Source organism: Erinaceus europaeus, chromosome 8 (assembly GCF_950295315.1).
Source record: "Erinaceus europaeus chromosome 8, mEriEur2.1, whole genome shotgun sequence".
NCBI lineage: Eukaryota > Metazoa > Chordata > Mammalia > Eulipotyphla > Erinaceidae > Erinaceus > Erinaceus europaeus.
Genome location: NC_080169.1, coordinates 71,734,229 through 71,750,987, shown reverse-complemented (window position 1 = coordinate 71,750,987; position 16,759 = coordinate 71,734,229). Strand labels below are relative to the sequence as shown.

The window sequence follows — 16,759 nt, the reverse complement described above, 5'->3', positions numbered from 1 at the left end:
TGATTTTTAATTTTTTCTATGATCTATGTTCACTCCACTTTGCAGTAAATACTAGAAGCCACTGCACTTATAATAAATAGTTATGAGGGGTTTTTTTCAGACTTAATCAATAAGGAATAAAGGTATATTGCCATATTGTAGCAAGCTGTTCACAATAGACTAACATTTCTTTAAATGTGGCTCACAATAAATTGCATTTCCTTGGAGGAAAAATATAATTTAAACCATAAAGAAATCATATCCCTTTTAAGGGGTATTTTGATGCTATTCAAGGAAATGCTAAAACTGTAGAGTTCCTTAAACACCACTGCTAGTCTCAAGATTATGTTATAATTTGAATTCTTTTTGTTTTACGTCTAATAATATTATAATCATTATATTAGGAGAGAGTCAGGAAGCACATCATTTTATAACTAGAAAAGACAACAACTTTTAACCTTACAAATAAGGGCTCTGAAGTCCAGAAGGAGAGAAAGGCATTCTCTAAGATTCTTTGGTTATTGGCGTAGTTCTGGAATCTCAAATATATTTGCCTACAACCAATTTAAAGTTAGTTCTTATGCAAATTTATAAAAGAATGAACTTGGGCTGAAAGAACTCTTGCCAGATTTTTAATAAATACAGGATGATTTATTTTAAAAATGTGGTTTTTACAAAGGGCTTTCTAATTTCTCTCTATACTTTCTTCAAATCAAGTTAAACTTTCTATTTCATTTATAAATATCTGCATTTCTAAAGAAAATAACTTTTCATTGTCCTCTAACAGAAAATAAATATTAATACAGAGAAAATTGAATGTGTTTGAATTTTAAGATTAAAAAGTCAAACAGCTTGAATCATATCTCACACATTTCTATTTGTGGCAGAGGTTGTAAAAATTATTCATTTACTATGGCCTTGTCAGTGTTCCCATTTTATAAATAAATAAATTTAAAAAAGGAAAAAAAATAATTCATTTAGATCACTCTAAAAGAGTTATTTGTAACTAATATTAAGAAGGAAAAACTACTAATCTTATTTCTCATTTGAACAGAAGATTCTTTTAGTCTATTTCAATTCTATCTTTTTTAATTTAAAATTTTACTTCAGAGAACACTAACGTGGATAGATGGCTAAAAGGACCCATCAAATGAATCATTTATAATTTTAACTTGCTTTGTGAATCAGTAGGATAAGTGGCTTAGTTGGGATAAATGGATCAAGTAAAAGACAAAGTACCAATATGAAATTTTCTTGTATGAGTCAAGAGATATTCCTGGTTAATTTGTGGTGGCCCAGAAATATTCAGAGCTGCTTTAAAAAATGTATTTATTGTGTTTCATAAATGCTTGATATGCTCTATTAAAATACAAAGTGTAGAGGAGGACATAAGTTGATGATAGATGTGGTGTATGGACACTTCTCACAGAACGGTGATAAGAAATTGTATCTATACAATAACTATCGTGTAAATCATTACTTCCCCCAATACAACAATAAAAAGAAAGGAAGAAAAAATTTAATAGGCATTTCCTAAAGAATTTGGTCACAAATCTACTAAAACTGGAATGACTCAGGAGTCAGGCAGCAGGTTAAGCACACATGGCGCAAAGTGAAAGGACCAGCGTAAGGATCCTGCTTCGAGCCCCTGGCTCCCCACCTGCAGGAGGTCGCTTCGCAAGTGGTGAAGCAGGTCTGCAGGTGTCTCTCTTTCTCTCCTCCTCTCTGTCTTCCCCTCCTCTCTCCATTTCTCTCTGTCCTATACAACAACAACTACAGCTATAACAACAATAACAACTACAACAAGCACAACAAGGGCAACAAAAATGGGAAAAATAGCCTCCAGGAGCAGTGGATTCACAGTGCAGGCATCGAGCCCCAGCAATAACCCTGGAGGCAAAAAAACAAAAAACAAAAACTGGAATGACTCAACATAGTCATCTTACCACAGAACACAATTTAGAACTTTAGCTATAGGAGTAACAACAAATTGAAAAAAAGAAGGTAATGCTTTTAAGGCAAACAGGCAATTGACCTTAGGCAAATAATTCTCAGTGTCCCAGTTTCCTCAATCTTAGACAAGCTAGTTGTACAGTGGTAAAATTAACCATGAGCAGAAATCAATACTAAAGAGAAGTAAGATAGTCTAGCCAGTTAAATATATTGAGACTTAACTGTCAGGAGAGATAGCATGATCATAAAGTATTTTTTATTCTCTTTTATACTTTCAAATGTGTACTGGAGCAGACCCAGTATAAATCTTACTTCCTTTTGAAAACTTCCTAGACTTTAACCAATTCTAATACTTCTCATTCTACAGCTACTTATTTGCTTTATTTATTCCTGGAATACTTTTTAATTTTTTTATTATCTTTATTTATTCACTGGATAGAGACAGCCATAAATTGAGAGGAAGGGGGAGATAGAGAGGAAGAGAGAGACAGAGAGACACCTGCAGCCCTGCTTCACCACTTGTGAAGCTTTCCCTGTGCAGATGGGGACCAGGGCTTGAACTCCTGTCCTTGCGCATTATAACGTGTGCTCAACCAGGTGCACCACCACACTTTATGTATTTTCAATATGTATGTATGTGGTATAATGCCTAGCTATTATTAATTCTGAAAAATAGTTCAGCAGAGAAATAACAGGTGTGATAATTCAGAGGTCTTTCAAGAAATCGGGGGTTCACCAACATGAACGAATGAGGTTGAGGCTCCAAATATATCTTCGTTAAGTTCCTGAAGTGCTTCATCTATGTTTTCCTTTATATATTTTATAGTTTCAGGTTTGACTAAATATTCTAACTCAATAATTCTCATTTTTAAGGTGGGACATTTTGGGAGCTATCATTGGCACAGAATGTGGAACAATAGAATCAGGCCTGTCAATGGTCTTCCTCAAAGATGGAGAAAGAAAATTATGCACTCCATATATGGACACCACTGGCTATGGCAACCTGAGGTTTTACTTCATTATGGGTATGTACATTTAGTTGATTTTGTTGATCCTGGGGAGAGTCTCTGTCAGCACCTGTTCTTGAGAAACTAAGATAGAGTTGTCTACAATACTGTAGATTTTACTGGTTGAGGAGAGAGGGAGAGAGAGAAAAGAAACACAAATCTGCTTCAGACCAGCCATGTTGTAACCATTCTGTAAGAGTTAGTTGTAACATTCCGTTACTAAACCTGAAGACAGAATGCCAAAATATCTTATTACTGTTATTTTTTCCCTCAATAGTCATACCTGAAAAGATGGGAGAGAAGCTAAGAACAAAGTAACTTATTTGTTCAAAGCCTCAAAATCCCCTCACACACACACACACACACACACAAAAAAAAAACAGCAATCAAGGTGAGGCATTTGTTTTCATAGATATTTCATCATTGCATAAATTTTATTTTGGAAAGCTGAGAAATACTCTACAATATGTTGGCAGATATAAATTAAAAGAATATTCATTAATATGCATTGGTTTTCAAGTTCTTACATAAATAAATAGTCAGGAGTTTAGAAAAGTACTCAGGGAGGAATTTGAAAGGCTAAAGGATTGAAATTTATGACCTCTCAATTGTATCCTTTTCATCAATAATAGCCACACTAATGTATTCTTTCACTGCAAATCATTCCAGAAATAGGAAGTATCAAATGCCTTCTGTGCTGAAGGACTGGAAATACACAGGCAACACCTGTAAGTGGAACAGGAAATAAACGTTGTCAACCCTTGAACTGTCTAGCAAAGATGTCAGTTCATCAGAACAAACAGACCTCCTGAGTTTAGACTTCAGCACTGTTATTTATTTCTCTAACATTCCTTAGTTCCTATAGTTCTGGATGGCATGGTAAATTTCAGATTGTGTCAAGCTCTGTCACATTGACTGTGGGATGCTATCTCATTTTTAATGTTTATTAAAACTTACTGAATATGTTTGATAAGGAAGTTAAATGTGTGAAATGTAGTAATATAATATTCCTATAAAGGGACTATGATTCACCTTGACTTTAAAAGTATTTTGTATATTTAAAACCCAGAGCTAATTAAAACTCAAACTGATTTTCACTGTATTAAAAGAAGTTCTGAAGATACTTTAATCCTTCATCTCAAAAAAAAGTAGTAATAAGCATTCAGTCTGCTAGTCTAGTTTAGGTATTTTGCCTTTTTACCATTTTATATAATACATTTTTGTGTTGCTGTTTTTATTGCCACCAAATTTATAGGTGAGTTCGGTTGCTAACACTATGAATCCACTGCCCCAGCAACCTTTTTTTTTCCTTTTTTTTTTCTTTCTATTTATTTGGTAGGACAGAGTGAAATTGAGAAGAGAAAGGGAGATAGAAAGAGAAGTAACTGTAGATCTGCCTTATTACTCATGAAGTATCCCTTGTGCAGAAGGGGAACTGACTCATAGGTCCTCCAGCATGGTAATATATACACTTTACCGGGTGTGCCAGAAACAGTCTCATGAATTTGTGCTTTTGTTTTCTAATAGTCAATTACAGTAAATCAACCCAAATCTAATGGCTTTATATAAAAAATTAAATCATTTGATTCTTTCTGGAACAAAGTAGATTTAAATTTAAATTGCCTATGAGGAGAAAACTAATTTGAATGAGCATCAGTTCCAATTAGAAAATCCATATTCAGTTCTACAAAATTAATAAATATCTGTAGAATATATAAAGTACATGCTTGGGGAAAATAATGGTACATAAATTTCAGAGTTATGAGTTAATGAGTTAATACATGGAAAACCTTTAAAACGATAAGTATTTGACTCATTATATTATTCATTCATGTATATATATATATATATTAATATCTTTGTCCACAAGTACCATCTCACTATAAGAAATAATATAGTGTTATGAAAGTTATATAAAAGAGCATATGGGTAATTGAATGGAGAAATTGGGGTAAAGATTCAAGATATCATTGAAATATGATGGGAAAGGAGTTTTAGGGGACAGGAGAATTCAAGCCAAAGCAGAGTCTTGAAAAAAAGGATAGAGGAGATAGCAAAATAGTTATGCAAAAAGATTCTGATGGGGGCCAGGTGGTGGTGCACCTGGTAGAGCACACATGTTACAATGCACAAGGACCCAGCTTCAAGCTCTCAGTCCCCACCAGCAGGGGAAAAACTTTACAAGTGGTAAAGTGGTGTTGCAGGTGTCTCTCTGTCTCTCTCCCTATCACCCCCTTCCTTCTCAATTTATGACTATCACTATCCAATAAATAAATATAATTTTTTAAAAACAGACTTTCATGCATGAAGCTCTGAGTTTCTAGATTCAATCCTCCACACCACCATCAGCCAGAGCTGTGATAATTAAAAAAAATAAAAAATTAAAAAGAGAGAGAAAGAAAAAGGGGAAAAAATAAAAAGCACAAATATAAATGTACATGAAATATTGGGGCAAGGTGATTTTCCCAATATAGCTGAATAGGAATGATACAGAGCTAGAAAAGTAAACTAGATTTAGAATAGTGATTTCATTTAGTATCCTACTATAAAATATGGAACTTTTAACTCTTGGCAATATGAGACCAAGAGATTATTTCTGTTGGTTGTGTAACATATTCTCAACAGTGATTTAGATTAATTATGGCAGATGTGTGAAAGAAAGACCAAGGCAATCAGAAGTTAGTGGACAGAAAGCCAATTATGGTGAAAATAGCCCATTTAAATTTGAATCTCAGATCAATATTGAAAAAAAGTTTATATAAACAATTTTCATGCAATGCATGTCATCATGAAAATGTCACCACTCCAGGCCAACTTTCTCAGATAGAGAGAGGCAGGAACAGAGGGAGAGTGAGAAGGAAAAACACAGCACTGAAGCTTTCCTCAGGACAGTCAAGGCTGAGTTTAAACCTGGGTTGCACATGTGATAAAATCGTCACCTTCCCCAGTAAACTATCACGCCAGCCCCATGCAATACACTTGATCTAGTACCCCTAAACTCAGGAATTATTGTACTAGTACAAGAAACAACGGTATTAAGATGGTGATGGTAATCACAATGTGAAGAGGGGTTAGAATGAAGCAAAGAGAAGGAGCCAGTGAAGTTCATACCCAGTTGGTTGTGGAGACTCTTCTGCCTAGGTGATTAGAAGAATGGTGCCAAAAGCCAAACAAGCAAAAATGAAGAGCAAGTGTGGAGATTTTTATTTTAAATATATTGAGATTTAGGTTTCTAGATGGTCGTATGAACATAGAAATTATACTCAGGATATGAATCAGATTTGAAAGCTGTAAGCATGAATGTGATAACCAGATGTTCTTTGTGTTCTTGAGCAGAAAGCACAGTGAGCAAAGACATGAAAAAAAAGTCTAATTTACAGAACAGTAAAAGGAAAGGAAATAAACAAATTATACTGAAAGGGGCTGTTGGGGAAATATGTGTCACAATGTATAAGTACCCTGGTTCAAGCCCTCAGTCCCCACCTGCATCATGGGAGCTTCACTGCTGAAGCAGTGCTATAGGTCTCGGTCTCCCTTTCTCTCCCTTTCTCTCCCTTTCTCTCCTTTTCTCTCCCTTTCTCTCTCTCTCTCTCTCTCTCTCTCTCTCTCTCTCTCTCTCTCTCCTTCCCTCCTTCCCTCCCTCTGCCCTCTCTCTTCCCCTCTCTTTCTCTCTATCTCCCCTCTCTCAATTTTTCTCAGTTTCTATCCAATAAATAAATCAACTATTTAACAGAAAGATGTTTATTAAAAAATGATACTGAGAGAAGGCAAACAGGTGCAGGGTGGAGTTGTCTTTCTACACTACAGGAGCAAAAGAAGAGAATGGGTCAAGGAGGTGATGGAAGGGAGGTGACCAGCAGTACAGGGAATGCTAAAGAGAAGGAGTTCAACATGGTAAAACTTACACACCACCAGTGACTTTTGAGAGAGGAATTTTTTAACTGTGTGGTTGCTGGGAAGCCAAAGTTACAAGAAATAAAGAAGGTCGTGTGTCATGAAACAGAGGACTGCTCTTTCAAGCTATTTGTCTGTAAGTAGAAGAAAATAAAAGGAATGTGGATTCTGTGAAGAAATCAGTGTTCAGAAAAAGTATGTTAACAATAAATACAAAAAAAAAAGAGGGCAGGATGGAAAAGGCTAGGATAAGCTAGGCTTAGACAGGATAGTAGGGTATGGTAGCACTCGTCCTGTAGAAAAGACTTCAAACTTGGTAGCTTAATAGAAAGAGAAAATAATGAGGTAAGAAACTTAAGATATAACAACTTATCAGCAATCCCACACAAACATTCTACCTTAGGAACGTCGATGATTATTAATCTAGACAATGGATGCACACTTCATTTCTCTTACACTCAGCCCCCATTTCAGTGAGCAGACTATGATTACCATATCTGGATAATTTTGTCAGCTTTCAAAGTTGGTTCAAAGTTTTTTTTTAATTCTTTCATACACTCATTTACATATTCAGCACAATTTCACTGAAAACCAATATCCAGCACTATTCTTAGAGTTAGAATATAGTGAACAAAACAAAAATGATGTAATGTACTACTCATTACTTCTTCAACTAGTTGAATACCCAGCTCGTTTTTAGTCCACACTTTGCATCTTTTTCCTCTGAGTTTTCCCCTAACCTGATTTTGAGAGAGAGAGAGAGAAAGAGAGAGAGAGAGAGAGATCAAAACACCATTCTTTCATCTCGAAGTTCCCTTGATGCTGTCCTTAGTACTCAGAATTGAAATTAAGGTCTCAATCAAGGTAAGGCATCAATTTTGCCCTATGTACAAATTTCCCAGAGCCCTCTTTGCTCTGAATCTTGATTGTAGTGATATCAGTATAACACAGTTCACTTTCTTACACACACGCGCGCACACACACACACAACACACACACACGCGCACACACGCACATGCAAGCAGGTTGTTTATCCTTGATAAGTTGCAAACTTTTCTACATGTCAGGTCTTATTTCACTTCCAGCCCAATGTTCTGCACATAGTAAATAACATAAGTACATTCATAGTACAATTAAGTAGCTCTAAAGCTAACTAAAGCAGAAATTAAAAATATTTTAAAAGCTGACTATCCATTTAGTTTTCTTGAAATATTCTGTACTTTAATTGCTGTGCAAAATGCCCCTTGAGTCATATGTTTCCCCAATATATCACAATGTATAAAACTGAAGAATCCATATCCTTCTGTAGGATTTGCTGTCACTAAAATTTCATAGAACTGATAAATTCCCCCCAGAGGGACCTTTCAGATAAAGTCTGTCATTTTAAAGTCTTACTCTTTTTGGGCTTTTTTTTTTTCTTCTGTCATTCTATACTGAATGAGACTCCCACGTGTTTTACTTCTCTCTGAAAGGCAGATAAAGTTCACAAACTGCTCTTAAGAGAGAAGAGAGGATTTACAGGGAACAAATTAATGAAATTAGAGAAACCTGATGGTTCACTTCCTCTATCTCAGTGCATTGTACTGTAAACACACAATATCTGAGACATTTTGGTCTTTGTACTACTTACTATGTGCTCAACAAAGAAATTATATTTTTAAATGAAAATTTGGTTTTGATGCAGATCTTTTAGCCCCAATACTATCATTTAATGAATCATTGCCAACTATATTTAGCATAATATTGAAGTACATACAATGAGATACTAAAAATATATGATACTGGGGGCCAGGCAGTAGCGCAGCAAGTTAAGTACACGTGGCATGAAGTGCTAGGACCTGCATAAGAATCCCAGTTTGAGTCCCTGCTCCCCACCTGCAAGGGGTGGGTCACTTCACAAGCTGTGAAGCAGGTCTGCAGGTGTCTATCTTTCTCTCTCCCTCTCTGTCTTCCCCTCCTCTCTCGATTTCACTCTGTCCTACCCAACAATAACGACAGCAATAACAACAATAATAACAATAACAACAAGGACATCAAAATGGAAAAAATGGCCTCCAGGAGCAATGGGTTTGTAGTGCAGGCACCAAGCCCCAGTGATAACCCCGGAGGCAAAAAATAAAATAAATAAATAAATTATATATGATGTTAAAATGTATAAGGTTTTCTTTATACACTGTTGCCGTGGGATGATAAACATTTATTTTTTATTTTATTTTATTTCCTCCAGGGCTTTTGCTGGGGCTCAGTGCCTGCACTACAAATCCACTGCTCCCGGTAGTCATTATTTTCCCCCAATTTATTGAATAAGACAGAGAGAAATTGAGAGTGGAGAGGAAGATAGAGTGGGGGAGAGAAATATAAACACCTGCAGACCTGCTTCACCACTTGTGAAGCGACCACCCTGCAGGTGGGAGCCTGGGCTGGAACAGATCCTTGCACAGATCCTTGTGCTTCGTACTATGTGCACTTAACCCAGTGCACCACTGCTTAACTCCCGACAATAAACATTTATTATGACCATGTTTGACTTTTCTGTTCACAGTTCAAATTAGTTAACATTTAGTAAATTTAATTTAATTAGTAAATATTTATTTCCACACCTATGGACATCTAATCTTTGACAAAGGTGCCCAGACTACTAAATGGGGAAAGGAAAGTCTCTTCAACAAATGGTGTTGGAAAAATTGAGTTGAAAAATGCAGAAGAATGAAACTGAACCACTATATGTCACCAAACACAAAAGTAAATTCCAAATGGATCAAAGACTTGGATGTTAGACCAGAAACTATCAAATATTTAGAGGAAAGTATTGGCAGAACTCTTCTCTGTATAAATTTTAAAGACATTTCAGTGAAATGAATACAATTACAAAGAAGACTAAATCAAAAATAAACCAATGAGACTACATCAAATTAAAAAGCTTCTGCACGGGGGTCGGGCGGTAGCGCAGCGGGTTAAGCGCAAGTGGCGTGAAGCACAAGGATCTGTGTAAGGGTCCTGGTTCTAGCACCCGGCTCCCCACCTGCAGGGGAGTCACTTCACAGGCGGTGAAGCAGGTCTGCAGGTGTCTCTTTCTCTTCCCCTCTCTGTCTTCCCCTCCTCTCTCCATTTCTCTCTGTCCCATCCAACAACAACAACATGAACATCAACAATAATACACAACAAGGCTATAACAAGAGCAACAAAAGGGGAAAAAAAAAAAAGGCCTCCAGGAGCGGTGGATTCATGGTGCAGGCACTGAGCCCCAGCAATAGCCCTGGAGGCAAATAAAAAAAGCTTCTGCACTGCAAAAGAAACCACCACCCAAACAAAGAGACCTCCCACAGAATGGGGGAAGATCTTTGCGAGCTATACATCTGACAAGAGGCTAATAACCAAATTATATAAAGAGCTCACCAAGACTCAGCAATAAGAAAACAAATGACCCCATCCAAAAATGGGGAGAAAACATGGACAGAATAAAGACCAATAAACATACGAAAAAAATGCTCCAAGTCATTGATTGTCTGAGAAATGCAAATAAAGACAATAATGAGATAAGAATGTCACACATTGGCAAAGGTAGCAGTAACAAATGCTGGAAAGGCTGTGGGGACAAAGAAACCCTCCTGCAGGACTGGTGGGAATGTCAATTAGTCCATCCTCTGTGGAGAGCAATCTGGAGAACTCTCAGAAGGCTAGAAGTGGACCTAACCTATCTATGACCCTGCAGTTCCTCCCCTGGGGACATATCCTAAGGAACGAGAGACACCCACCCAAAAATATCTGTGTATAACTATGTTCATAGCAGCACAATTTGTAATAGCTCAAACCTGGAAGCAACCCAGGTGTCCAACAACAGATGAGTGGCTAAGTAAGTTGTGGTATATATATATATATATATACAATGGAGTACTGCTCAGCTATTAAAAATGGTGAAATCACCTTAGTTACCCCATCTTGGATGGAGCTTGAAGAAATCATGTTAAGTGAGATAATTCAGAAACAAAAGGATGAATATGGGATGATCTCACTCATAGACAGAAGTTGAAAAACAAGATCAGAAAGAAAAACACTAAGTTGAGCTTGGACTGGAGTTGGTGTATTGCACCAAAGTAAAAGACTAGGATGGGGATAGGGGAGAGTTCAGGTCCTGGAACATGATGGTAGAGGAGGACCTAGTGGGGGTTGTATTGTTATATGGAAATGTTATACATGTACAAACTATTGTATTTTACTGTTGACTGTAAATCATTAATCCCCCAGTAAAGAAATTTAAAAATCTTATTTAATATACACTAATTTATATATTGTCTAGCAAGTGTAACATGCTATAAATTTCAATGCTTTACAACTATACTATCCATATTAATTTTTCATATTATTACTCTTGTCCTGATTATTTCTAATTTTCTTACTTAACATTATATTCCAATAATTTGTTTCTAAGATCAGACCCAGTGACTCAGAGTGAGTCTTTATCTTCTACAATTATTGACACTTTCTTTACTTAGACATCTATCACCCTATTCACTCTCGATTTCTTTATCATTAGCTAAAGTAAAATAAATAAATAAATAAATTTAAAATGCAATTTATGCAGACAACTGACAGAAAGAATTAATAGTAAGACTTTTAGCCAGATGTAAAAAAATAAATAAATAGGAGATTAGAAGATAAAATATCAACTCCTGTATCTTTTACTAAGTTAGTTAAATGAACTGCAGTTTCAGATACTGGCTTTGCTATTCAATTTAATTATCAATGTGATTTTTATTACTTATCAGTTCTAATAGACTATCACTGCATGTGATTATATTATAGAATAAATTTTGCTTTTTTTTTTTTTTTTTTGCCTCCAGGGTTATTGCTGGAACTCAGTGCCTATACTATGAATCCACCACCCCTGGTGGCTATGTTTTCCTCTTTTTCTCCCTTTTTATTTTTATTTGACAGGACAGAGAGAAATTGAGAGGGAAAGGGAGATAGAGAGTGATGGGGAGAGAAAAATAGACACCTGAAGACCTGCTTCACTGCTCATGAAGCATTCCTTCTGCAGGTGAGGAGCAGGGACTCGAACCTAGATCCTTGAGCATAGTGATATGTGACTTTAACCGGATGTGCCATTGCCCAGCCGCATAGAATAAATTTTTCTATGTACATTCTAGTAGCCAAGTTGGTGTATCAACGGTAAAAATGGAAAGTAAGCTGGTTTAAAATACCAATACCTAATATGTGCTATAGTATTAGAGATTCTATCTGTAATTATTTGTGGGTTGTTTTTTTTTTTTTTTTTTTTTTGGCTTTTGTTTGTTTGTTTTCAGAGCACAGCTCTGCTCAGCTCTAGCTTATGGTGGAGCAGGGGATTGAACCTGGAACCTTTAGTGTCTTAAGCATAAAAGTCCTGTTGCATATCCATTATGTTATCTCTCCAGCCCCCATAACTGTTTTAAATACTCAGTTTTGTAAGTCCTTGATTTAATGAATCATCAAACTTTTTGAATACCATGAGCTCTCACTTATATGTGGGATATAAAGAAAGACAAGAAAGGAACAAGTCAAAGTCAAAGAGAAACAAGCTTTATGCTGACTGTAGATCTGAGATCGCCAAAGTTGGAGAAGGGAGACTGTAAGGATAAAAGGGGGTCTAAGAGAATTTGGTGGAGGATTATTGATACTCTGGTGATGGTTGTGAAGTGTTGGCATACACTATGACGAGATGTGAAATTGTATCCCTAAAATGTACAGCTTTGTAACCCAATATTACCTCAATTCAATTTTTTTAAAAAAGCATAATAAGTAGGTTTTGGCTACAAAGACCTCAAACCTAAGAAAATAACGATTTCTTAAAAAGCAGAGCACATCTTTTTTAACTTGGGTTAAAATATAGACATGGAGTCAAGACTCCTTGCAGACTGTTACTTGAATAACTCCATTAAGCAAATAGTTACTTTGGCCTACATAAATGTTAGGTCTGTGATCTTTAATGCGGCTAACTGAACTATTCATAAAATGTTTTGGGGGGTTTGGCTGCATTTACTTGGAGTGTAATTTCTAGATTCAATAATTATTTTTATTCTGCAATTTAGCACTGTGTTTGATATGCTTATTAGTGTGAGTTGATGCCAACAACTTTTTTTTATTTCATTTTTTGTGTGTGTGTGTGCAGGAGGGATTTGTGACCCTGGCAATTCTCATGAAAATGATGTCATCTTATATGCAAAGATTGAAGGAAGAAAAGAGCACATTACACTGGATACCCTTTCCTATTCTTCATATAAGGTGCATATACCAAATCTTTGTGTCAGATGACCTCACCCCTCATTTTCTTACACAAATTCAGGTGAAAACCATAAAGAATAGGGTAGAAGCAGAAGACAAATATCTCTTCTGGAAATTCTTTAAAGTGACATGAACATTTTAACATGCACTTTTTCTACAAATGAAAAATTAAAGCTTGTCAGAAATTATTACAGAGTGAATTACAGCTCATCAGAGTGGAGTCCAGTACTCTACCAATTATTCTTGTATCTAAGAAAGCCCTAAAAATGTCTCTAATTATGTAGCCTCAAAGACTTGCTCTCACACTTTATGACTATTTATTCAGCAATTTGAGATTTCCCCAACAGAAGACAATATAGCAGTACAGATTATTATTATTATCACTTTTTCTCTGCTAATTAGAGCCAAAGGTTGGCTTCTTTCCTCTGCCCTTTGGATTTAGGACAGGTGTTAGCTCTGAGATGTTAAAAACATCTTCAAATTATGTATTACTTATCATAAATTATAGGAATTTTTACGATAGTAGATTAATTCATGTGGCAGCTACTTTTACACTGTCATTATTAGTTATCCCTCTCTATATACTAATGACACCTTCAGTATTTTAAAAATCCAGTGCCTTATCGGCAAGCTTTCAATTAGGAATGTAAAAGATAAACATTGTATTGATGTACAATTAGTATTGTACATTAGTATTATATTGTGTACCTAATACATCTATATTGGCAAGCCATCAGTAATATAGAAAGCCACTTTTAAAGAAGGTTGACAATGTAATATAAAGGTCCAGTTGCCTCTTCCATGTTCTAAGGTAGGTAAAGTGGATACTTATAGCACTTAAAGACCAGGTATCTATCATCAGGCAGAGAGGACCTGACAGGAGCCCACAGAGAGCTGCATCTGATTCTACCTGTCCAAAAGAGAAATTCTAAGTGACTCAAACAAATAAACCCTGAGGATTGCAAGCTCTCCATAAATAACAACATGGAAAACATAAGACATCACCTGGTACTTAAGAGATGACAGCTGTGCACATAGTGATTGGTAAGGTGATTCCAGGAAACAGCACACACTCACATAGGGAAGATTTTGAATGATTTTTGTTTCCTTTGTTTTGAAGGTTCCATCTTTGGTTTCTGTGGTCATCAATCCTGAACTTCAGACTCCTGCTACCAAATTTTGTCTCAGGCAAAAGAACCATCAAGGTCATAATAGGAATGTCTGGGCTGTAGACTTTTTCCATGTCTTACCTGTTCTGCCTTCTACAATGTCTCACATGATACAGTTTTCCATTAATCTGGGATGTGGAACACATCAGCCTGGTAACAGGTAGGAAATTCTATTCTGTGATTATGTAAATGAGTTTAAAATGAGCACATAGACTTGGCAATTAAATCAGAGCAACTTCTCAGTAGATTTCCAGCTAACATTTTATTTAACAAAATATTTATTAAAAAATTACACACTCTACCCTTCAGAAAAGTTCTTCAGTTGATATGTAGGATATGATCAGGTGAATTTTAAATAGAAATGATTTCATTCTAAAAGCCTGGTCTTAGGTCTCAGAGGTATTTAAAAACGCTGTTTTAGCCATCCATTCCAACACATTGCCAAGAAGGAAGAGAAAATAACTGAAAAAGCTTGACTTCTTGGTGCTTAGTGACCCCAATTAATAGGCATGGAAATCAATTAGCACTTCATGAGTGGTGACTTCTCAGTTTTACTTGCTGAAGTGTTGCTAGTGTCCTTTCTAAGTATTTTTATCAGTCTCACATTTACAAGATGAAATGGCAGTGTGAGACATGGTAATTGCCTTGCCATCTATCACACTCAAAGGCACAAACTCAAGTTACCATTTGTTGTCTCTAAAACATAGTTTGTTCCATTAACAGTGATTTAACTGCTTGCCTTTTGAAGGCTTTTCAGACTTCAGTGGAGAAGAAATAATTTTGGAAACAGCATCCTAGGGTGTGTGTGTGTGTGTGTGTGTGTGTGTGTGTATGTATGTATATATGTGTGTGTGTGTATATATATGTGTGTATGTATGTATGTATATATGTGTGTGTGTGTGTGTTTGTGTGTGTGTGTGTGTCTGTGTGTAGGTAGGGCCTCGTGCTTGCTCAGTTTCACAGCTCCTACAATGACTTTTCTATTCAGAAAGGGGAGAAGGATAAAAGAGATATCACAGTACCAGAACTATGTGGTGTTAGGGCTTGGCAAAGTATGCACCTGCCTAGTGAGATATGTTTTACATGATTCTACAACTGTTTGATGTTTTTAGCCTGAGTTGAATAATTTAATTTTATTTGTTATCTCTTTCCTTTTTGTTTTTCTCATTCTGGTATTATTAGTGTCAGCTTAGAGTTTTCTACCAACCATGGGCGTTCTTGGTCTCTGCTCCACACTGAATGTTTGCCTGAGATTTGTGCTGGGCCCCACCTTCCTCATAGCACTATCTATTCCTCTGAAAACTACAGTGGGTGAGTACATTCTCTGTAGTATATTTACAGATTTGAATCCATGTCATAGACTCAAAATCAGTGTGAGGACCTGAGACTAGTGTTTTCTTTCTTTTCTTATTATTTATTATATTTATTTATTTATTTATTTATTTATTTCCAGGGTTATCACTGGGGCTTAGTGCCTACACTGCTCCTGTGGCCATTTTTTTTTTTTGGAGGGGGGTTGGGACAAAGAGAAATTGAGAGGGAAGAGGAAAATAAAGAGGGGGAGAAAGATAGATACCTGCAGACCTGCTTCACTGCTTGTGAAGCAACCCTCCTGCAGGTGGGGAGCTAGGTTCTCAAAGCAGGATCTTTAAATGGGTCCTAGCACTTTATACTATGTGCACATAACCTGGTGCGTTACCGCCTGGCCCCCTTGAAACTAGTGTTTTCAGTAACAAAACTTTCTTTCTAGTTAAATTAAGAGAGAACACCTTAAAAAAAACAAAAAGCAACCACTTTGGTAAACTGCTGTGAGATCACAACTTGTAGGTTCATTCTTTTATATTTCGAATTACATAAATTTAAATTCTAGATCCTGTAGTTATGCCAAAGTATTTACTGCCAAAATACTACTTATGGAAATATGTAACATAAAAAGTTAAACTTCGGAATTTAATCTTGGTTCAAATCCTGCTTATGTCATGTACTAGTCATGATACTATCTAACCTTTTTCTTTTTCTTTTTTTAAATCTTGCCAGAGCACTGTTCAGCTCTGGCCTATGATGATGCTGGGGATTGAACCTGGGAACTTTGGTACCTCAAGCCTGAAAGCTTCTTTTCATAACCACTATGTTATCTCCCCAGCCCAAATATCTCACTTTTTACTTCTTACCACATAAATTAAAACAAATGATGTACCCATCCCCCAGATTGGTAAAGGGTTTTAGATAATTGTGATTTATACTACTGATTTATAAAATAAGCATTAGCTAAAAAATAAAAAGATTGCCAAGAATTCCAAAATTAATCTCAGAATCATTTTCTTTCTTAGTCCTTTTTTACATGTGTATAAGACTGGAACATAGTAAAATTTTTTTTAAGCATTAGATTCTAGTAAGCTTCCCATGTCTGTATGGAAGTTTACCATCGAATAGTATTTAAAGTCTGAGTGTTGCTGTATAATTTTCTGAGAAGAGTATCTAAAAACAAGTTAAATG

General features: G+C 36.0%; 1 protein-coding gene across 1 annotated transcript in view; it reads left to right on the top strand.

Moving 5' to 3' along the window:
- The window catches only part of RELN (reelin), a 561,009-nt gene that overhangs the window by 342,389 nt on the left and 201,861 nt on the right, over window positions 1-16,759 (top strand). Inside the window, exons 11-14 of the mRNA XM_060195660.1 lie at window positions 2,806-2,957; window positions 12,982-13,094; window positions 14,215-14,423; window positions 15,446-15,574. Coding sequence (XP_060051643.1) covers window positions 2,806-2,957; window positions 12,982-13,094; window positions 14,215-14,423; window positions 15,446-15,574 — 603 coding nt within the window. The remainder of the gene's footprint in view (window positions 1-2,805; window positions 2,958-12,981; window positions 13,095-14,214; window positions 14,424-15,445; window positions 15,575-16,759) is intronic.